This window comes from Heloderma suspectum, chromosome 1, assembly GCF_057233095.1.
Source record: "Heloderma suspectum isolate Gila_16-S chromosome 1, 16-S_ref, whole genome shotgun sequence".
Lineage (NCBI taxonomy): Eukaryota > Metazoa > Chordata > Lepidosauria > Squamata > Helodermatidae > Heloderma > Heloderma suspectum.
In genome coordinates this window covers 131,444,843-131,468,763 of record NC_139458.1, presented here as the reverse complement: position 1 = coordinate 131,468,763, position 23,921 = coordinate 131,444,843, and the positions used below count along the sequence as shown (strand labels likewise).

Here is a 23,921-nt window from a genome sequence, read left to right as displayed (position 1 = left end):
TAACTATGGACACAAGAAACTGGACAACAAACCAGTATCCTGTGGGCCCAGGGCCCATCTGTTGATTCCAGTCCATCATCTGGAAGCAAACTGCCTTTTGCCCTCTTTGTTTAGTTTGACCCCCAAAACTCCAGCCAACAGTCTGATGGCTTGGCCATAAGACCCACCCACTTGCTTGGTCCTCCACTGTGGTTTGGTAGGCTGTTATATCTCTCTGTTGGTTTACTCTGCTAATCATAATTTTTTTTCTTTTTCCAACGAAGCTTTGACAGTGAGATTCATCACCAAACGATTTATCGGCGATTATGATCCCACCCTAGGTACGTCTAGCTTCCTCCTTACCTATACTGTGCCAATCAGGGTGTTGGTGGCTGTTGTTTTTGGAGAGAGACATCCAATGCTAAGAGCACTTGCCATTTAGCTCTTATTTACAGATGTTTGGGGGAAGGAGAGAGGCCTGTAATTCAGTGGTAGAGCCCATGCTTGGTATGTAAAAGGTCCCAGGTTCCATCCCTAGCATCTCCAGGTAGGTCTAGTAAAGACTTCTGTTCGATACCCTGAAGAGCAGCTGTCAGTGAGTGAAGATCAGGGGTGGGGAATGTGTGGCCTTCCAGATGTTGCTGGACTGCGGCTCCCATCAGCCCTAGCCAGCATAGCCAATGGTGAGGGATGATGGGAGTTGCAGTCCAAAAAATCTGGAGGGCCACAAGTTGCCTGCCCCTGGGGAGATAATACTGAGCTAGATGGACTGATGGTCTGGCTCAGGGACCCAGTTTGTACAATTGCAGGGTGGTTAATAAGCCACCATGGCTTATAAACCACTCTGTGCCTGCCTGTCACATGCTGGGGGATTAATATAATTACCCTTGGCAGCATGGCTTTCTGTATCATGCAAACCTGGACAGGGTGGCTTGTTGCACCATGGGCTGCTGTAGGGTCCTGGGCTGGCTTGTTAACCACAGCCACAAGCCACTTCAGCCGAGTTTGTATGCTACAGGAAGCTGCGCTGCTGAGGGTAACTGTACTAATCCCTCCGGATGCAACCAGCACACATAACAGGGGAAATAAGCCACCATGGCTTTTTTCTCCTGCCATGATCGTGTATAAAGCAGCTTCCTGTGTTCCTAATGTAGTGATGGAGTAGTGCGTGGTTGTGGAGGGGTAGAAGTGACTAATTAGTTTTGCTTTCATATGTCAAAAATCCTCTCATTGGTGAAAATAAAGATAAAGACAGAAATGATCACGGAAAGTAGACAGAGCCGTGTACAGCATCAACATAAACAATATACTTTAATCAAGTAAAAAGTGTAAGTAGAACTAACCACCGGTTTCAAAAAGCAATAGCAATGGACCATACGATACAACCAACCTTTAAAAGACAAAACCAAAACCTAATAGCAGCAAGTGGTAATGTTACACGTTAAAACCAAGTGCAAAAAACTGAGTGTTCCACCTTTAACACCTGCCGAAACAGGACTGTCTTCAATTTCTGGCAAAAATGATGCAAAGAGGGAGCCCACTGGGAGAACGTTCCAGAGTGTGGCACTGCTTAAAAACACCCCACCTTTCCATCTTACTCACCAAGTCTCCCAAAATGATCACGCTATGTGCACAATGAATGCACTCAGATCAAATGGCCGATAATAAGATGGTGGTGTGAAGATTTAGTTCACTCTGGAATTGTGCAGAGAAAACCTAAAAATTTGCTCACTACTGCCTTGCCATCTTGCTTCATTTACCAAGTTTATACATTTTTAAAACATGCCTATTTATTGGAACAATCTAGCTAAACTTCAGCTAGGATGATATCTTTTGAGCTCATGCTGGCAGGTCTGCCTAGTCTTTGGAGGAAGTGTGGGAGCAAAAGGATGTGGGTTGCCATTTCCCCAGGCTTCCTGGATAATTGCTGGAAATGTCACCTCCTTTTCTTTTTCTTCTTCAAACAGTTTCCACCACCACCACCCACCCCGCAGCTGAAAAGTGACTTGGTGTGGCCACCTTGCCTTGTCAGCATTTCTCATTCTTGGGCTGCAACCCTATATAGTGTTTTTGAAAAACAAAATGGCACTTTTAGCACTTTGCAAGCTACATTTGACCATTTTAGCACCATGGAGCTGCTATGGAGCTCTAAAAGGGTCAAATTTGGCTCGCAAATAAGCTAAATAGAATCCTTTTAGCGCCAAGGAGCTCCATAGAGCAATTTGATGCCAAATTTATGTGAAAACTGCTGATTTGTTTGGACTGGGGGGGCAGATTTCATGGCACCCTGTGGCCTGTGGAGGGGGGCCCCATGGGACAAAAATGCCCTCAGACCTCCTGCAGTTGCCCATCCCTGCTATACGCCCTTTACTGGGGGTATGTCTTGTTGAACACAACGGGGCCTATTTTCCAACATACATAGGGTTGTGCTGCAAGTTATGGAATCAATTGTGCAAAATGTAGACTAATGACTACTCTCTAAGATTCAGAGGGGTCTGTGGGTAGGGAGGATGGGCGGACAGAGAGAGAACCTGAAATCATTCCCCCTACCCTTCGGAATAATTGTGAGGGAAATAATTCTCAGCCAAAGGCAGGCAAGGTGACTAGACAGTATACGTCAGTTCTCTTCCTTTAATCCACAGGGTGTATATTCAGACTCCATTATCACCACCTAGATCTTCATCAAGAGAAGAATGCCCTTGAGGCCAAGATGAGTTTACTCAGGCTTGCTGGAGCCTGGTCATTTCAAAGTTGGAGGGTGGGTGGGAGTTTAATACGAGAACAAAGAGATTGTGAGGAAAGCTGTCGCTGTGTGCAGCTGCCCTTCGGGGCATCTTCTGTTCAGTAGGTGGGCTTTCTGCCTTTCTGGGGCTGAGTTCTGACAGGGCCTCATTTCACAGAACAATTGACGTGCTCTCATTTTCCGTCTTTGGCAACATTCCCTTTATCTTCATGGCCTCTGGTCCCAGAACTGCTCGTTTTTGACATTTCAGCTGTCACTGCAAATGGGAGGCTGAGTAGTATAATGAACTGGTAAAGAGCCCATCCAGTCGGGCTCTTTTTCTACCTGCAGTCTCAGCATGGCTAGCTGCAGCAGGTGAGGGTGAGATGAAGGTCCGTGAGTTGGCAAATACCTGTGGCTGCAGCTCACACCCCTCGCAGTCTCATTTTACTTCTCCCTCCTTCTCTACTTTTCTGTTCTCCTTTGGGTCCACACACTTTCTCTTGTCTGTCCTCCTACACTTCAGGGTTACTTGCCTGTGTTGTTTTTATCCCCTTGTGTCCCCATACTGAATCACCTGCATTTCTGTCGCCAATTCCTCAGACCATTCCTCCTTTAGCCTTTGTGCCCTTTTCCCTCCCCTTCCCCTCCACCAATCCAGTCCCTGGTGTGCATCAGCCTCTTACTCTCATTTGCCCTCACTCTCCCACCCCCAGTTACCATCCCACTTAGCTCCTTTCAGCTTCTACACCATTACCCTTCTTGCCTCAGAAGGCAGAGTTGCTCCCACCACAGAACAAGGGAGGCAAAGCAGAAGCCTGGGTCAAAATCGTTGTGGTCTTCTTCTTACTCCACACAGGTTCTCTGCTGGCACCACCACTGGTCCCCCATCAAACCACAACATGCTTCGTTTATAGTGTATTGTTTTGTCATGTTAAACCATATTTATAAAACACCATACCTTTAGAAGAACTGTAGGGACCTCTCACCACATGGTGCCATTTCTCTGCAAAAACTGACCATGCAACTCATTCTAAGCCTCACCAGTTTGTACAGATCAGCCTGCCTCTGTATTGCACCCACTGTTAGAGGTCTTTCTCTGCTTGTTCCTGCCTTTTGGGGTGAAGCAGGTGACAACTGGGGAGAGCGTCTTCTCTGTGGTGGTGTCTTCCACGTGGTCTTCTCTTCTCTGGGGGACTCATCTGGTGCCCGCATGGATGTCTTTTAGGCACCTGGCAAAGAACTTATTTTCTTGAGCTTTTACTATTTAGGGAGTATGACCATCCAGTTCTACTCCACTTATTTAACAGTAGGTTGTGCTTTGTTGTATTTTTATGTTGTTATTGTCAACTGCCCAGGGAATTATTGGATTGAAGGGTGATATTTAAAAAATGAATAGAGAGATTAATAAAAAATACAAATTCCTAAGACTTTTCAGAGGCAAAATGTGTGTATGAAGTTTTTCATATTAGGCTGTGTATACAAGTTTGCAGATGGGATTGGGGGTACAGAGAAATGAAGCAATTTCAGTTAGCATGGTTCTACATTTTATTATTAAATGTGTTTTGTGCAGATACCAGGAGTGTTCTTATACATGTTTCTGTTCCACAGAGATGATTTACAGGCACACAGCTGTCATCGATGGAGAGATGGTGCATTTTGAAATTCTTGACACGGCAGGACAGGTATGGTTCTGCTTGCCCCACCTCAAAAAAGAGGATATTGTAGAGCTGGAAAAGGCACAGAAAAGGACAACAAAAATTATCAAGGAGCTGGGACAACTCCCCTGTAAGGAATGGTTACAATATTTGGGGCTTTTCAGCTTAGAAAAAAGTAAGAGGAGACAAAATTATGTACAAAATTATGCATGGTGCAGAGAATGTGGATAGGGAGACATTTTTCTCCCTCTCTCAAAATACTAGAACCCAATGGGATCATCCCATGAAGCTGATTGGTGGGAGATTCAGGACAGATAACAGGAAGTACTTCTTCACATAGCACATAGTTAAATTAAGGAATTCACTGCCAGAAGATGAAAGGTTGTATCCAGTTTTAGTCCTTCTTAGAGTAGAGCCACTGAAATGAATAGGACTTCACTTAGACTCGCATTGGATGCAAACCATAGTGATGGCCACCAACTTGGATGGCTTTAAAAGGGAATTAGACAAATTCCTGGAGGATAAGGCTACTAGTCAGGATGGCTATAAGCTACCACCAGTATCAGAGGCAGTAAGCTTATGTACACGAGTTGCAGTGTGGAGCAACAATGGGAGAGGGTGATTGCCTTCTTGTCCTGCTTCTTTTCTTCCACAGGCTTTCAACATGGCTTACAAGCGAACCACAGAAAATCCAACATCAATAGAGTCAGAGAATGTAAAATGACAAACGCTAAGCGTCAGCAAAAGATTTCCAGCCATAAAATAAGCCAGAGGCATCTGGTTTGTCACTGTGGGAAACAGGATGTTGGGCTAGATGGACCTCTGCTCTGATCCAGCAGGGGCTCCTCTAATGGCTACAGTTGAGTGGAGGATGTCACATAAACAATTGTTTGAAGAGGCAGAGCAAGCTCTGACTCTAAACCTGTTGCTGCATTTGTCAAGGTGCGCGGAAGGCCTTTCGTTTTGTTAATAGACCTGAGGTTTTGCTGTGATAAAACTTACAGGGTTGGCACCTATGAGGGAAGTCTGGAAGATGAGGTAGGGACAAGAGTGAGGAACAAAGACCAAGATGGCAAGAAATTCAAATGGTCATAGGAAAAGAGAAGAAATAGGAACCAGCCAGGGGGAGGGGGGACAGAGTGCATGCACATGTCTGCCTGCCTGCCTGCTTGGTGTCATGCTGAGGGTGTGAGATTAGACTGGATTTAACAAGGAGAATCTTCATCTTTATGTGACAAAAAAAAAAGGATTCCTACGCAAGGATTAGAAGGTGGGAGGATTTGTAGGGCAGATATCAAACCCTGAGATCTGAATGAAAAATCACGAAAGTCGATTAGATAGAGTGGCTGTAACTTCCAACAGGATGTTTTGGTCAGAATAGCCTGGATAATTTCTGTATGTCAAAAGGCACTGGGGTTAAGAACACAAATAAAAAATTAAGACCTGCTTCCCTTATAGGGTGAGTTTTGTAGTTTCCGAATCTGGAATACAGAGAGAGGCCAAATGTAATAGGAATTTGTAAACAGCAGTGAAGTTCCTTGTAGATACTCATGTTGCCTTTCTCTGTTTTGATCAGTCAGTGTTCCCTGTTAAGATGCCCTGGAGGTTTTCTGGCAGAGATGCATGGATATTAATTCTTAGAATGCAGAATGACATTTAGCTCATCAGTTTTTGGGAGCCAAGTAGAATCAGGCAAGATTAGTTCTTAGATGGTAATTTTTTAATGGCATGATTTAAGAGAAGGGATTTCACTTGTTCTGAATTAATTAACCTAGAAGTACCTCTTAGTGGTTCTGCTCTATGAGTTAACCTACCACACAGAAACATGCGTTAACATACAAAAGTGGGAGGTCGGGAGCTGGATCTATTCTTTAGCCCCCTTAATTTTATAAATGAAGTGAGTAGCTAAGTTGTATCAAAGGGCAAGTAAGATGTGTCCAGTAATCTGGGTGCTTCTAAACTGAGGGCTTCTAGCACTACTGATCAGAAGGCACTATGCAGCAATTTCATCTCTTTATCCTTAACAGATTTTCTGTGGTAAGGAAAAAGATGGAAGAAGAAGTGGGAAAACACGGGAAGGTTTCCGATTGAAGATGACAGCGTTTGGACTGGCCCGTAAAATTCTGTGAATCAGGCAGGGCAGTTGCAGGATAAAAGCTTCAGGCTGGATACAGATTTAGTCATACTTAGAGTTGACCCACTGAAATCAATGGGGCTTACCTTAGTCGTGACTCATTTAAGTCCCATGGATTTCAATGGGTCTGCTCCAAGTATGACTCAAGGCCAGGGTCAAGTGTAGGCACAGCTGGGCACCTGTCAAGGGCACCCCCCCCCAGCAGGAGCCCATTGACAAGAGCCCCCTGGAGTTGCTCCTCTTCTTCACCCCCACAACTTGCTTGTTCACCTGCCTCTCCTCAGACAACAGTGGTGATGAGAAGGAGGAGCAGTAGATGCCACTGCCTATTCGCTCACTGGCTCTTTGCCTGTCAAGCAAGTAAGCAAATGGTAGCAGTGCTAAGAAAGAAGATGAGGTGCAACAGCAGCTGGTGACAACAGCAGTGAAAAGGCAGACTCAGTGAGGAAGGTGTCTTGCCCAAGGGCCGTGATGAAGAACCTGGAGCTTGCACTGGTATGACTAAATCTCAATCCAGCTCCTCCTCTGGAATCACCCCTTTTGACTGCGCCCTCAGGATTTTGTTGCGGGTTCCAATTGTGAGCCAGTAATTTCAGTCTCTTTGTTGGCAGACCAAATTTGGGCACTGGGTCACCAATGAAGAACTGCAAATTGGGCAGGGTGGAGAAGTAGTGAGTGGGGAGGGGGTTGATACACCTACCTCCACCTGCCACTGTTCCGCTACACATACATCCCCACTGCTTTCCCCAATGATGCGGCCAGCACACACATACATAGAATCTAGTCTGGGGGAAAAGGAAGTGAGGGGAGGCAATTACAGGGGAAACAGTGGGGGATGGGTCAAGTGCTCTCTGCCAGAAATAACACCCTCCTTCCACTGCTTTTCAACTCTGGACCTTCATGTTAATGTGCCAGATACTCCACCACAATCAGCAGTTGTGTGTAGACACATGGAGCTCTTTGCAGAGAAGGTGCCATGTTTATACTGATTTCTGTCTCCTCCTTCTGTCCTAGGAGGAAGATTCCCTACAGATTGAAGAGAAGATTAAGTGGGGAGATGGCTTTGCAGTGGTTTACTCTGTCACTGACAGGTGCAGCTTCGATGAGGTCATGAGGCTCTGCTTCCTCATCAACCACATCCACTCCAGCCCAAAGCGGAGCAGCGGGAGCGGAGAGCCACCAGTGGTGATTGTGGGGAACAAGAAGGACCTGCCGTTTGACCGAATGGTGTCCTCTGAGGATGGGGAGAACCTCTCCAAGGCCCTGAAGCACCCGTTCTATGAGATCTCTACCAGGGACAGCTATGAGGAGACCGTGACAGTTTTCAACACGTTGTACACTGAGCTGATGAAGCAGGGGCACTTCTCCCCGGGGACCTTCAAGAGGCGAGCCGTGTCTAAACTGATGGAGAAGATCCCGAAGATCCACGCCAACTCGACCTTGACCTCAGGTGGCAGGAGCCTGAGCTTCAATTCCTTCAGAGACTACATCCCAGAGTGAACTTTTGCACTGGTTGTGGTGCAGCGATGAACGATGCAGGCAGGGACCCGCAGGAGTTGGCAAGGGAGAGGCTGCCGAGCTGGTAACACAGCAAGGCCAGAGGCCTGTGCGGTGTTAGGCAAGGGCGTCCTTTTTCTAACCACCTTAAACGAGGAAGGTCAGAGGGGGACCCCAGGTTGACTAGAGTAGGGGATGCAGCAGTGCATAAAAACAGCCCTGCTGGATCAGAGCCGAGGTCCATCTGGCCAGCCAGATACTTCTGGGAAGGCCATCAGCAGATTGGGAAGGCAAGAGCCTTCCCCAGTTGTTGCCCCAAGCAATTGGTATTCAGAGGTGTATTGTCTTTGTACCTGGAGGTTCCATTCAGCCATCATGGTCCATAGCCATTGATAGCCCCTGTCCTTCCGTGTATTTCTCTTCTCCCATTTTCAAGCCATCTAAGCTGGTAGCCATGGCCGCATCTTGTGGCAGTGAGTTCCATCTGTAAGGCTGCCACGTCATAGTTCCTCCTTTGGAGATCAGTCTTTTAGATCCCAGGTGGAGGGCACCTGTGAAAAGTCATTTGGCTGGGTGGTCTTTATTGCGGCTTTTGGGGACCAAGAAAGCCAGGAAAATTGGTTGCCCTTGCAGCACGGAACTTGGATGCTGAGCTCAAGAGCAGCTCAGACTTGTTGAATATTGGCATCTCTTGTAAGGGGTGGGGTGTCCAAACAGTGGTTCTAAAAGCTGATTAAGGTTTCCTGTCATCGATCTGGTTATTGCTGGTATGTTTCTGGTCCCTCCTCTCCATCAGCACAATATTCACAATTTTATGCACCTTACAGTGACATGAGACTTCATGGCAGGAGGGAGGCAATGAATGCAGAGAATTGGGGAGTTTGCAGAATCATAGAGCTTTAGTGACCAAAAGCCTATTAAGGGTGCAATCCTATGCATGTTCAGACAGAAAGAAGTCCTACTACTCCCAGCATGACCCAGTCAACATGGCTGGCTGGGGGCATGCTGGGAGTTGCAGGACTTTTTTCTGTCTAAACATACATTGCATTGCGCCCTAAGATTGCGGCCCTGCCATAAGGCAGTTCCCCTGCCTCCCACCTGCAGATCCAGTTATGTAATTTGAATCCTCAACACTCAAAGATTATTTCTGTTTTCTTGGTGGGTGGATGCCACTAGCAAGAATGCTCTCGACTCCTGTTTTCAGCAGATTTCTCTGAAAGTATGAACATACGAGGCTGCCTTAGAATGCTGGTCCATCTAGCCCAATACTGTTGACCCTGATGGGCAGCAGCTCTTCCAGCATCTCAGCTCCCTTTCTTCCTCTTCAAACCCTTTATCCAATATGCTAATTCCCCATCCTTTAAAAAGAATAATAATTGGAGAAGCCAGGGATTGAACCTGGAACCTTTTGCATGCAAAGGCTGTGTTCTGCCACTGAGAGATGGTCCCTCCCAAGACTCTTTCTTTCTTCCTCTTTGGAGGCTTCTTCTGCTACGCTAGTATTCTGTTCAAAGGCTCCCAGGCACTTGCTGTTGCAGAAGGGGAGAGGACTGACTCGCTGGCTCTCCTTGTTGTGCAAAGACTTCCACATTGCCTCTCAACGCTGGAAAATGGCAGCCTGCCTGCCACCCATCTCCTTCACAGAGTGGTTTGCAGGGCTTCTGTGTGGGCTGTGCAAAGAAGCTCCTTGTGTCTCAAACGTGCAGGTATTTTACATACACCTTGAGGGATGCTCCATCTTTCTGAAAATAAGAAGCACGCCTGTTCGTGTTTCTCTGGCAATGGATCAAAACCTGAGGACTGTGTTTTGCTTATCTTCCTTGTGTCTCCAGTGAGACAGACCTCCCTCACTCAACAAGTTTGAGAAGGTAGCCTCCTCTGGAAATCAAGTTAGCTCTTAAATCAGAGTTAGACATTTTTGCTTTACTCCTCTTGCCTTGAAGCTGTGTGGCTTTGTAATTACATTTCATATGGTAAAATTGTATTACATTGTCTTCCACTGTTGGCTAAAAGCTGTACACAAGCAGGAGGAATATGCATATGGTACAGAAATAGAATCTAGCAATATAAAAAAGTATAGTTACATGTACAAATATCCTAAGGCCAGAACTAGATGCAATGCCCCAGCATCCAGAGGACTGGGTCATTTCTTTCTCTAGTAAAACCTAACTAAACAAAATGTGTGCCATGCCCTGTATTGTGCTGTGAGTTTTTCTGTGCCCCTTCAGCTCTACTTCATTCACTCCTTGAACTGGCCAAATTCAATAGGTACAGCTATTCCCAGCATGGAGAGGAGCATGTTACACCTGCCTGCCATGTAACTATTAAAGATGAAGAGCCTCTCAGAAAATAGAGGGGACAACCCTAAGTTTAGTACCACAAACATGGCTGAATACACAGGGATTCAAACCCAGACTTTTAAGCGCTCAAAGCCCTCTGCCTGGATGGACGAATCTGTCAGCGTTCTCCTACATTGAGATTTATTTCAATCTCTCGTTTTTTCCATCCTGTTCGTGGAGAAATTTCATTTCATTCATTTATTATATTTCTATACCGTCCTATAGCTGAAACTTTCTGGGCAGTTCACAAAAAATTGCAAATTTTGGTAAGTTCTTACTAAAAAATGAATGGAACAAAATCCTCACCCGTTCTGTCATGATTGATTTCAGTGGGAGTCAAGTGCAATTACTTGCCCTGGGTTTTTGCATTTCACTTTCGTATATAGGATGAATCTGCAGAAAATAAGCTGTGCTGCCATCACTGAACCACGGCTTTACCCACTGGCCCTCACTCCCATGGCATTAGCTTCAGTGCCCATAAAGGCCATAGAAACAAACTTGTGCTCTTGCATCCTAAGAGGGACATCTCTACGCCTGCCTGTTCCCAGATATGGAAGAACTGCATGGATCAAACCACCCTTTGTAAGTGGAGGTTGTGTGACTAAACCCAGCAGCCTCCTGTGTCTCTGGGGCGATCCTGTAGCACAGCCTTCCCTGACCTGGTGCCCTCCAGATGTTTTGGCCTACAACTCCCAGCATTCCCGGTCATTGGATGTGCTGGCTGGGGCTGATGGGAGTTGAAGTCCAAAACATCTGGAGGGCACCAGGTTGGAGAAGGCTGCTGCCTGTTGCACACAACCAGGAGTGTGAGGCGCTGGCCTTGGAAAAGGCAGGTACGTTCCCACTCACGATGTCCCTGTGGCTACTACAGGAAGCCAGCTGTGCATATAGTGACCACTGCAGGCTTCACAATCAGCCATGTGGACCAACAGAGGCTGGTGGGTGCCGAATGGCCTGCCTACTCTGGGCTGTGAATACCGGCAGTTCTGAAATAGCTGGCCCAGCGCCCAGAATTAGAGCTGTTTCGACATTCCGTCAGTCGGCCTTTGATATAAAGATGCTCCTAGAGCTTATCTTGTGGTAGTCTGCTTCTGTGTTTTATTTCAGAAGGGGGTATTGATGCAGTTCAGTCGTTTAAAACAAAACTCTTCTCTCCATTTATTGCTGTCTAAGTTTATTAAATAAACCTTTGATTTATCTACTGGCATTTCTAGCTCAGTAACGAAAAGTTGAGTTAGGAACAGCTTTTTATTTTCCCCTAAATTAACACTGTTCCATTGCGGTTACTGCAGCTGTCTCAAGAGACAGGGAAATACGAAATAAAAATATCTTCAAAGGGAAACCTTTAAAAGATATGACCACCAATCCAGAGCTCTATTAAAAAGAGGGGTGGGTTGGAATCTCTCCCTTCTCTTAAGATAACTGGGGTGCTTTCAGACAAGTCTTTTAATGTGCAATTGCCCTGCCTCATTCACGGAATTTTACAGGGTCACAGAATTTTACAGGGCATCCAGATGTTGTCGTCTTCCACTTGAAACTCTCTCGTTTTCCCACTGCTTTTTTTCTTACTGGAGAAAATCTATGAAGGAAGGAAGGCTGGAATAGCTGCACAATGTTTTTTTGATCAGTAGCGCTAGGAGCCCTCCACCTGAAAGCACCTCTGATTTAAAACAAAAACAAACTTAAAAAGCTAAAATGTCAGGTTGTCCCCCCCCCCTTTTAAGTCACCTGGAAGCAATTGCAATTGCAATTATTGCATTTATATCCCACCTTTTTTCCCTCTTGCAAGGAACCCAAGGTGGCTTACATTATCCTCCTCCTCTCCGTTTTATCCTCACAACAACAACCCTGTGAGGTGGGTGGGGCTGAGAGTCTGTGACTGGCCCAAAGTCACCCAGTGAGCTTCCATGGACAAGTGGGGACTAGAACCCAGATCTCCTGGCTCCCAGTCCATCACTCTCACCACTACACTACACCGGCTCACTAGGCATGTCTTAACTATTTGTAAAACAGATTTATGAAATGGTTTGCTTGTGCAGTAAAATGTTATATTATTGTCTGCTCTTCTCTTTCACACACACACACACACACACACACGCACACACTTGGGGATTTTAGGTTTTCCAGGTGAACTGTCTAAGAACTGAACTCTAGTTTAGAGTTCATATCTATTTCCACGGGAGGGGGATGTCACTGGAAGATTTCTTTCTGTTTGCTAGCCATAGGCAGTATTTGAGAAGATCTTAATTTAAGGCCTTATTGTCAGAATGTGTATTCATTAAATTTTCCTGTCAAAAAGGCCAGGAAAACTAAACCTTGTGAGAATAGCTCTCCATACCTGTATTCTATGCAACCATATTACAGCTATGCTAAAGCATAGCATTCCTTCCAATACCTCTTGTTAATGGATTCTTTTGGCCTGCCATAGACCAAATACTTGCTAGGAACTGTAAACTGGAGTATAGTCTGGGTATTTTACAGAGGAGGATGCTGTTTCACATAATCATTAGAGGCTACAAAAAATTAAACTAACCCTGCTCTTTACAGCCACTAACACTCCCTTCACGACATCTCAAAGCCACAAAATCCCACATCATCACTAGTCACTGTAAACGGTGGCTACTGCAGTTTTCACAAATACGCATGGGCAAACCGCGACAACCACCCTGTTCACCACGTCTTGCATACAGCACTATTTCTCACTTGCTAGGTCACTTGCTCCTCACAACTGCTATTTTCAGCAGACTAAGCTCACAGAAGTCTTTGTGATTTCTCTGCTGAACTAGTGTCCACGCTGCCTCTGCAATAAATTCAGAGGGTGCCAATACTGAACACAATTTGGTACAACAGCTGTTTGAGACAATTGCACTTACAAGATAAAGCAACAACTTCACCACCACCACCCAAATAGCGCTGTTAGGTCAAGGACGTCCCATTCCTTTTTAACAGATGGATTCAAACTTGTGCATCTGTTCTATTAAGCAGCTCTCCACCAGCTACAGAGGCATTGTAAGGAATTGCCGCCTCCCCCACGCCTCCAAGAATAATCTCCCTGAAAACCCAAAGTACTACAAGTGCTGGATCCAGGTTTGGGTGGCCCTTGGGAAAGCTGCTTACAGTCCTACTCATGGCCAGTGCCACTACCTGCTCACTTGCCCATAGGGCTGATAGGTGGGCACACAAGCAATCAAGTGGTGTGGAGGAGAAGGCGGAGGAGTGACATCTGCTTCCTATTCTAGGACAGGGCAGTTGCATGAGTGATGGTAGCTGCTGTTCCTGCCATCATTGCCACTTTCCCAACTGGATCGGTTGGCAGATGGGTGAATGAGCAACCTGTGATGGTAGTGAGGAGCAGCCATGGGGAGGGCAGTTCTAGGCGGTGGTGGCGGGTCCTTGCAGGACACTGTGGCTTTGGCAGGTGCTTGAGCATGCTGACCACTCATGCCGGCAGGGCCACCAAACAGAACTCCTATGGAAATGCAGTTACTGCATGCATGCACATGCATTCTCCCCCCGCTTTTTTTTTTTTTGCTTGTGTTGCACCTGCAAAAGTGATGCAAGAAATCTCAATGAAGGGTGAAGAAAAATGGTCATTGGCAACTCTTTGTATGAGAGGTTGTGATTATGCTGTGAATTAAACATTTCTCAGTGAATTTCCTTTTTAGAAGTTCAGATGTAGCCCAGCTCCAATGTTCAGCTGCAGTTCAGAATGTGCATTTAAGGAAAGGGCATTCTAAAATTAAGGTGACTACCTTACAATGCATTATATTTATTTTGAAGGCTGCATTGAGGAACCCCACAGTTCCAGGAAACAAAATCCTCTTCTAGAAACCACCTTCAGTGTTCTTCTATATGCTGCCTTTAAAGGATGGCTCAGCTGAAATTCCCAAGCAAGGACTTATCTTGAGTACTGTGTCCAGTTCTGGGCACCACACTGTAAGAAGAATGCAGACAAACTGTAGAGGCTTCAGAGGAGGGCAATGAAGATGATCAGGGGAGTAGAAACAAAGCCCTACGAAGAGAGACTGCAAGAACTGGGCATGTTTAGGCTTGAGAAGAGAAGACTTGAGGGGAGATATGATAACGCTCTTCAAGGACTTGAAAGGTTGTCACAGAGAGGAAAGCCAGAATCTCTTCTCGATCATCCCAGAGTGCAGGACACAGAATAATGGGCTCCAGTTACAGGAAGCCAGATTCTGGCTGAGCATGAGCATCAGGAAAAACTTCCTGGCTGTTAGAGCAGTACAACAATGGAACCAATTTCCTATGGAGGCATTCAAGATGAAGCTGGACAGCTATCTGTCAGGGATGCTCTGACATAGATTCCTGCATTGAGTAGGGGGTTGGATTTGATGGTCTTATAGGCCCCTTCCAACCCTACTATTCTATGATTCTATGACTTCTCATTAAGATGTACCTCCAAAGACCAGTGTTTGTCAGTGCAGGGCCTTAAGGTTAAGGAGCCATTGAGTGAGAGCCAAAAGCTGGTAACTGAGTCAAGAGCCAACAATCAGAGCTGAGAAGCAGACTCAGTAAATCTCATGGTTGCTCAAGCAATGCTCTGGACTCATTTGGAAGCCTTTCTGAGCCTTCTAGGAAAGGAGCAGCCAATGGATGGCCTGGACAGAGAGAGTCACTGCAGAACCTCAGAATGGCCTAGGGAATGCTCTGACCATTAACCATGCTGGGTCACTGGTTCTGCTGCTGACAGTAACTTAGCAAAGTCATTTGGTGTGGCTCTCTGCTCCAAACCTTGAGTAACATTTACCATAGTATGACATGAGGAATTAACTTCACAATAAAAGAGCTTACATGTAAAAATCAGTTGTAAGGTGATCTGTTCCATCACCTACTTAGTCATGTCCAGCTTTAAGCACACTGGTCACAGGCAAGTAGCTGTGTGTCGACAACCAGTGGGCCCAGATCAAGATCCACAACTCCCTACACTTCAAAAGATCCATACAGCCAGCTCAGTGGGACTCAGAAGAGCACTGCAGTGCAGATGGGAATGTTTATCCATTCCAGATGTTCATCTGCACCTGCTATGCAACTGGAAGGCTGCTTCCATGCATGGATCTCCCTTGCCGGAGTGGGATGCCAGTATTTGTCTATATCTTCTACAGCTTGGTAGAGATGATAGCATCAAGCATGTTTTCTTCTGAGGGCAGTCTGCTGTTCCAGCCTCCTAGACCACTTGGTTTAGTGTACTGGATTTGTTATGGTCTCAATGACTTCTCGTCTTCCAGCAGGATGACTTAAAGACCAGCTTACAGCCAGTTCCTTGATTTCTCTTCCAGAGTGTTCATTTGAATACATTTGACATCTCCTAGCAAAATGTTAATTGCATGTCTGGCCCCAGAATTCTCAGAAAGAGAGAGAGAGAGAGAGAACATTCTTATGGAATTATTATTCCTTGCTTGGACAGGAGAATTCCTTGCAGTTTTCCATTTGTGATACAGAGATTACATGACTTGCAATTTGGGGATGACAGCAGCCATAGTCAACTATAAACAATGGTATGGCTGGATTCCCTTCCAAGAATGTGAACAAAGTTTTGGATTTCTTTAACAATTGAAGCCTGTGTTCCACACTCTACGAAGCAGATGTTTCTCCTTGGTATGTAAGCATGTGCATGCATTGTTCATTGTATTCTTTGCAAAACAGACACACACCAAAAACAGATGAGTGCTGCATAAAGTGCATCATTGTGGGATCTACACAACTTTCCCTGTTCATTTTCATTCTCTGAATGAAGTCTAGACCATTGCCATGGGATTGCTGGCAGTTTCCCCTGTTTGGGGATTCTTTATTGGACTCTTAAGAGTTCTTTCTCTAATCTACGTTTCTAGTTCTTACAGATGCAAATAGTTTTTTTAAAACGTAGCATAAGACTGAATCCACAAAGTAAGAATGGGAGTGGGGAGCAGCCACATTTATTCCATTTTGAAATTGTGATTTGCTAAAATCAGTATTACAGATGTGAGAGTTCCTGATGTCACCCAGTGCTGAACAACCATAGCATTCAGGGAAAAGGAAAGAATGGAAGAACACCACTGAAAGGAGGTGTGACTAGATCGACTAGACCGGGACCTGGCACAATGTGTAATGGGCCTGGCACAGCTTTCTCATAGTTGTGAAGGAAATCTTGAATGTTTCTACATAGCAATGTCTAAAAGCTCAGAAACATCAACTGAGGTAAAATCAAAACAGCAGGCCAAATAACACCAACCTGGAGCTGAATCCAGATTTATGCTGGACCAACTGCGCTGATGGAAGTAGACTGCCCTGCCCCCTGCTTCCCATGGCAGCCCCTCCAGACCCCTGAAAATGCTACACAGGGAGTTGGGAGACCCCGCTGAATGGAGTGAGCTGTGCTGTGGGGGGAGGGATCTCCCAAAATTGGGAGGAGGGACCTTCCTTTCATGGAGCTCTTGCAGAAGGCAGTTCTTGGATCTAACCCATAATGTTTTGTTACAACTGCTAAAGCCGCATTATTTTAATGCCACCTTTTGATTTTAGCAGCTAAATGTCATTATTTTCAAGCTCTCTTATGGGGTCTATAGCATTTGCAAGCATCTGGAAAGCCAAAGGGGTCTCTTTCTAGAATGTTGCTGCTGAGAATTGCTTTACACATGACCTGGTGATACCTATCCATCCCCTGACTCGCTTTGATGTTAAGTAATTTGCAGGTGGCATCCTTGGCTCAAAAGGGCAGGGCTGGCCCAGGAGGCCTTGTCGCCTGAGACAGAGAAGCATGTACTGGCCCTGCCTCCCCCACCCCAGTCACAGTGCAAGGCACCCATAAGCCCGCCAAGTTATCTTGGCACTGGAGGCAGAAAATCCCACAAGGGCCTCTCCTGCTTGCTGGTGTAAAAATACAGGCAGAATAATTAAACAACTAACCATGTGCTGCCCTTTCAAAATGGCCAAAATCTGCTGCCTAAGTCTTCACTCTGCCTTCTGGTAGGGCCAGCCCTGCACAGAGTAAATCAGTTGGGGCAGGAACTGTGGGCAGAGGCCCAGGCTCCCACGCAGCAGAGTGAGGAGGATACCCCAATGCAGCAGGGCTGGCTCATCATGTTTTGGAGTAAGGGATGCAATGCACATTGCCACCTAGAGAGGGGAAGCTCTGTAAGGCCATAACATCCAGAGTCTAAAATTCCCTAACTGCACCGCTGAATACCAGGTACTACATCCACCCATGCTGCAGCTTTTCACAGTCACCAGAACCGGGTGTTCACGCAGCCCTGCCCCAGCACATCAAGCTGGTGAGTTGCAATGGCTACAGCTAAGCAGAAAGCCAGCTTGAAAACCAGTTGGGGATAACCCCAGGTAAGTTGTGCCCATCACAGTTAGCAGTGTGCTGGTGCACTGAGAGATCTCAAGTTATATTCTGTGGAGCTGTCATGTTCTACAATAGGGAAGATTTTCTTAAAATAAAGAAGATGCGTTTGCTGTCCTTGGGGGAGAGGAAAGATAAGAGAATCCAGCCAGCCCAGCACAAACGATTCACAGTAACTTGAATCAGTGTGCCGTTATTACCATGCCAGAAAAAGGCACAATGTCCGGCCAAAGAACAAAAGTTTATTTGGCCCTGACTGCTCACTCAGATAAAGATCAGCTGCTAGCGACATTTGGAGACCTTCCTCAGTCCCCCACTGTGAGGCTGTGTAGCACAACCCCTGCAGCTCGCATTGCGGCCAGGGCTTGCCTCTTCAAGGGAAGGGTTGTGAAGCCATAGGTGGTGGCTTTCGGGAGTGGTCAGCTGTGAGGCCCATGTTTGCTTGAGCTGCCTCTGAGGATGTTGAAAGGAGACAGTTGCTAGCCCAGTGGTGGAACAGCTCCTTTTAGTCTTCTCTCACTTCATCTTTCTAAAATCGCCTTCTGCCGGTGCAGGGATGGGACTTGGATAGCGCAAAGATTTTCCATTGCTGCCCCGGACAGCAGCCTTGCGTTTTCACATATTTATTTCTCAGGAAACAATTACTCTGCTTTTCAAACTTTTCAGGGACAGGAATGTAGTGCTGGGAATGTTTCATTGTTTTTGTACAATGTTCCCTTTTCATGTTCCTCCTCAAGTCTGAAGAAAGGCATCCTAGCTAGCCGTGGGTTTTTCATCCAGCCCAAACCTTTCGCTCCAACGACCATGCAGACAATTGTGTTGGGACCCCTCCTGGCAGCACTTCTCATGGGGACCCAAGAGCATCCACAGCCTTTACAGCTTGACACACTTGATGGCTAACATTGCAAACTGTACCCTCCTCAGTCTCCCGGTGAAGCACATGTAGTTCTGCCCATTTGCTCCTGAGACTGAGAATAAAAGCAAAACCACCTTGCATGGAAGACAGTCTCATGATTCCAACACACACACACTCATGAGCGTGCACACCCACCCACCCCCCATTTGGCCTGACTGCAGTCCTACACAGTCCTAGAAAGGAGATTATGGGAAATGATTCAGAATCTGCCTTCATCAAGAGGAAAGGCTCCACACTCAAAAGGTCCCACTCCCACCCCACAGCTCACGCCATTCAGCAGGGGGTCCTGATTCTGTGCAGCATTTTCAAGGGGCTGGAGGGGCTACAGTGGGAAGGAGGGCCCAGGATGTCCACTCCCACCAGTGCAGTTGATCCATCTGGATCTGACTCTGAATGCAATGATTGTTTTTTGTTTTTCTATCACTGTCTTTGGCGGCCTCATTTTTCAACTGTCTTTTTTGTCCCTAGCAGAATTTTTTGTTAGTTTGCTTTTTAACCAAAAGCCCAATTCAACCCCCAGCTTCTTCCAAATGTCAAAGGATTATTTGTCTTGTTCTTGACTATAATTAGAAAGAAACGATGACTCGGGCAAACTTGTGGAATTCTGAAGTGTCAAGCAACATTTACTAACAAGCTTCTCCAGCCTGTGAATATTTTAAGCTGATGCTTTAAGCTGATGCTACCTCACTTGAATCACTACCGAGCACAGGATTTTCTACAGCCAAAGTATCTCTGGTTTCTTGAATACACTTTATGGGTCCGAGTGTTGCTAAGATGTAACAAACAAACATTTCAAATGTCGATAGTGTTCTCCCCCAGCCTTCCTCTGTGTCGATGGTTCTATATCACCATGTGATTGTAAACAGGACTGCCCATAGGCAAGATGGACTAAATCAGAGCTTATGAAGACAAAACGCTGGTCTTCGCTGACAGTTGTTTACCCCAGTTTGATAGCATCTGCATTGGCGATCATCCTTAAGGAATACAGGCATCAACTACCCAAAAATAAAAGGTAGAGAAGCAGCTGACTAAAAAACTTCTCTAACCCTCTCTCATGTGAAATGGCTTGTTCCCATAAGGACATTTTTTGCTCAGAATGTTGGTTTGTAGCAAAATACACTAAGGGGTGTAAGATCTTCATCCCTTTCCCCTTCAGTACATACATGTTTTTGATTAGCAGAAGTTAATGCATCTGCTAGGTTGAGAGTGCAGTGATGCTAGCCTTGCCGTGTTTTGCCTGCTCCACAGTTCCTCCCAGGCACTGTGGGAAGGAAAGACAGCCAGAGGCTGCTGGAGGGCAAAGGGAAACCCTAGAGGGAAAGTTAACAAAGGAGGAAAGAGCAAGGTGATGAGGAGGCAGGCTCCCAGCTACAACTCCCGACTCCAGGGGAGGCTGAGACCTGGAAGAAGGCTGAGCTGGGCCAGGCCACAAGCTCTCCAGAGGGGCAAAGCAGAGGACAATGCAGGGAGATCATTGCCCAGGCTTAGGCACACTCAGGCCACATGGCCCGCTTGGGCACACCCAGCTACTCAAGGGAGAAGGGCTCAGAAGTTGGGTGGTGATAGGATTATTATTTTATTTTTTTTTGTTGGAAGTGCTTCTGTGTCTTTAACAGCTGCACTACGGGCAGAAATTTTGCAGGTGAAGTTTTCTCCATCACCTACTAAATTTCTGTCTGTCCCCTGCCCCCAATGTTGGCCACTCTTGGACAGATTTTACATATACCTCTACAAGCATTTGTGAGGCTCTCTCCTGCTGTCAGAGTGCATTGGCCCTAAGACAGAAATGTAGTTTTAAATGTGCTCATATCAGGATTTTAAACTGATTGATAATCATGCAGGAAGGTGGATTCATAACTGCATTTCAACATTTCTGAATTTTTAGTGTCACCTGTGAACAGATGCATCTTTATCTGAAGCACTTTTTTTTTCTGACTCCAGCACCCCTCCACCCCCCTGGAATTTTACAGATTTGTGGATGTTTTCTCTCTCTTCACATATTAACCTATCCTCTCTGTTTAGAGTTGTCTCTTTGATCAAGATTAAAAAGCATACCTACCTGATTCCTTGTCCCTTTTCCATGATGGTTAGCACCTGCTGCATGGACAGTCATTTGCTTCAGCATCCCCACCTCTGGTATCCAGTGAAACTGACATGAAGGAAAAGCCTTACCTGTGGTTCCCCCCCCCCCCAAAAGGGCATGTTATATCTGAGCCAGTGCTGGTGATTTATAGCAGTGGTCTCCAACCTTTTTGGGACCAGGGACCGGTCCATGGAAGACAATTTTTCCACGGACCGGGGGGGGGGGATGGGACCAGGCTGCAGTAGGGGTGTGGGAACCCCCCTTACCTTGGGTCCGTGGGGTGGGGCAATCCGTCCATCCCTCCCCCTGCCAGAATCCTCATCAGCCCAGGACTCGCTGCGGAGCTGCCGGCTGGCTCTGGCAGGGGGAGGACTTCCGGCCTCTGGGACGCAAATGGCGTCGGCATAGCGGACACCATTTACATCCCTGTTCTTTGCAGTAATAGGCTATTACTGCAAAGAACAGGGCCAGAGCCAGCCGGCAGCTCTGCGGACTTGCTGTGGAGCGGAACTGGCCAGCGCCAGCGAGGATTCCAGGGTGGGGGGAGGAGGGACAGATCGCCCCCCCCACGGACCCAAGGTAAGGGGGGTTCACAAACCCCTACTGCGGCCCGGTCCCTAACAGGCCACGGACTGGTACCGGTCTGCAGCCCGGGGGTTGGGGACCCCTGCTTTATAGTATCAGCAACAGTGAAATTGACATGCATTCCCCCACATCAGTTTTATGGGAGAGGGACGGTGAAGGAAATAATGGTGGGAAGCTTTGGGGGCCATGGCCACATTTGAGAAACTATCCTGGGCACATCCACAAAATGGCTGCCATGGGAAGCATGGCAAAGGACAAGTAACCTGCCCCAAAGACACACTAAACAACTCATTTGAACCCACAGTTTTCAGCACCAACAGAAACCTATTTCACAGCGATCCCAGCTGTGAAAATGTGTTATTTTTTTTAAGGTGGAAGGGGTTAGGCACCTTGGCAGGTGCCAAGGAAGGCGTCCGTAGGAACAACATGGCCTACCCCTGGTTCACATGATCAGACTGTCACCACGATATAACGATGGGCCTATTTCTGAGTCTAGTTGCAGCAGGGCAGTATGCACCAAAATCGAGAGTGAGATCTGGTTTCATTTGAAGCCAGAGAAGCACAATTTGTGAACTGTGGTAGTAGGAATGGACCGACATGTGGGGGAGATTCCCCAGTAGTGGTCATTAAAAAACTTGAAAGTGCTTTAATGACCAAAAAAGTGAGCACCCCTATTCAACGCTTCGTGAGTAGGTGTGAGCCAAGCACGGCCTGCTTGATTTGTCCCTTGAGTGGGCACTTGCCTCAGACACCTCTGTTGTTCCCACTCATCTTCTCCTGTTCCAGGTAAGGTTTGTGTGGCCTGTTGTGGGAGGTTGCAGAGGCAGTGATGGTTGCTTTGAGCACCTGCAACCATTTTATGGACACCCATATGCCGCATGCGCAAAATGCTCAAACCCTTTCAGGCCAACCCATGGGGTGCTTCTGCGGCCTAGTTGTGTGGTGAACTTTTCTGATCTGTCCTGTATCTACTGAGTGAATCTGACAGGGAGAAAAAATAATCTCTCTCTCTCCATAGGATGCATAATTCTGTCATATCCCAGCAACCTCCCCCTGCCCAAAGCCTTTGTGGATTCCTAACTCTTATCCTTCCTAACACTTTGCAAGATCCTTGAAAAATGAAGTGATATAACCACGGTTGAGGGCTAATGGAATGGAGCAGCTGGGCTTCAGATCTGCAGGAAGCAAGTGGTGGGGTGAGCTGATGGTCTCCTCCCACACTCCCTGATGAATCAGTTAAGAGTGGGGTGTACCATAAATCTCTCCCAATTTCTTTGGCTGGTTCTAGGCATAGTGGCTTCGTAAACATAAACAGAAATTTGTTACAGTTAGAAACGTGGGATGCCTAGGGATGATGAAAATATGTTTCTCAGGCTCATTAGGGTTTGAGGTTTTGCCTTGGCAGAGAGCCGTTACCACCCTGGGCCCTCACTAAATGGAAAATAAGCTCCTTGTAGCAAAATGCATTATACCATCATGCAGCCTTCCCCAACCTGGTGACCTCCAGATGCCTTGGAGTGCATGGCCAAGGGCCATCTGACTGGGAATGAGAGGAGTCGCAATTCAACCCATCTGGAGGGCACAGGGTGGATAAGGCTGCCATAATGTATAAAGTATGTCATATGACTTTGTGCGTGTGTGTGCCCTAAATGGGGAAAAAATAGGGAAGCAGTCACATGTATCAGATACCCATGTACAAAACTGATTAATGTAAGGCCCAAACTGACTGTTGTGACAAACACAATCGTAGTCTTTTCTGTTACATATTTAGCTATGAATTCAAGAAAATGTCTCCCAAAGTCCCAGAAGAAACTGTTTTTGTGCCATACTCACAATTTCTGGGGATCAGCTGCTACCAAATATCCAGTGCCTTTTTTATTATGCATTTATATATGATACATAAATACTTAAACAGAAAAATATATAGCATAAATATACAATCTGTTACCATTCTTGTCCTTGATGTTTTTAAAAAAATGCACATACAATTATTAACTTAAACATCTTATATTTTATAACATTCCTAATAAGATAGTTGTGCAGTGTCATGTACTTTGTTACTTCAAAACATAAGAAATAAACTCCCAGTGCCTTTTCTTCTTGAGTAAGAAGACAGTGAGAACTTTGCCCCGGTGGGACTATACTTGGTACCGCATACGTAACAAAGAATCTCATGTGGCACCTTAAAGAATAACACATTCATTATGCATAAGCCTTCACAGACTACAGCCCACTTCATCAAATACATGAAGTGTTATCCAGACACACACACACACACATACTGTAAGGGGGGGATTGTGAACAGTGAGGTCAAAGGGAAACAAAATGTAGAAAGGACAGAGAATGACAATTGCCCTATTAACAGTGGCCATTCACAAAACAGTTGGTGGGTGATAACACAGTCATCTTTGCATTGGTGAACTGATTAACATGATTTTGTTTCAAAAGACAAAATTTCTAGTACCAGGGTGTCATAACCCCTCAGACCTTCTGGTTTGCATCAGAGGACTAGGATGAGGACAAGGCACAGGCTACTTCCTCAGGGACAGGACAGTTAGTGCCTTATTCAGGGCCCTCCCAGCCAGAGGACACAGCCCTGCCATCATCATCTAGCCCAGAGGTTGAATTCCCAGCAGAACCTCCATCTCCCCAGCCATGCAGAAACC

General features: G+C 46.2%; 1 protein-coding gene across 1 annotated transcript in view; it reads left to right on the top strand.

The window, feature by feature from the left end:
* The window catches only part of LOC146357878 (ras-related and estrogen-regulated growth inhibitor-like), a 39,699-nt gene extending 29,522 nt beyond the window's left edge, over positions 1–10,177 (top strand). The window contains exons 2-4 of the mRNA XM_084828682.1: positions 264–320; positions 4,313–4,386; positions 7,508–10,177. Of these exons, the coding sequence (XP_084684808.1) occupies positions 264–320; positions 4,313–4,386; positions 7,508–7,993 (617 nt within the window). The 3' untranslated portion in view covers positions 7,994–10,177. The remainder of the gene's footprint in view (positions 1–263; positions 321–4,312; positions 4,387–7,507) is intronic.
* Positions 10,178–23,921: the final 13,744 nt, after the last annotated feature.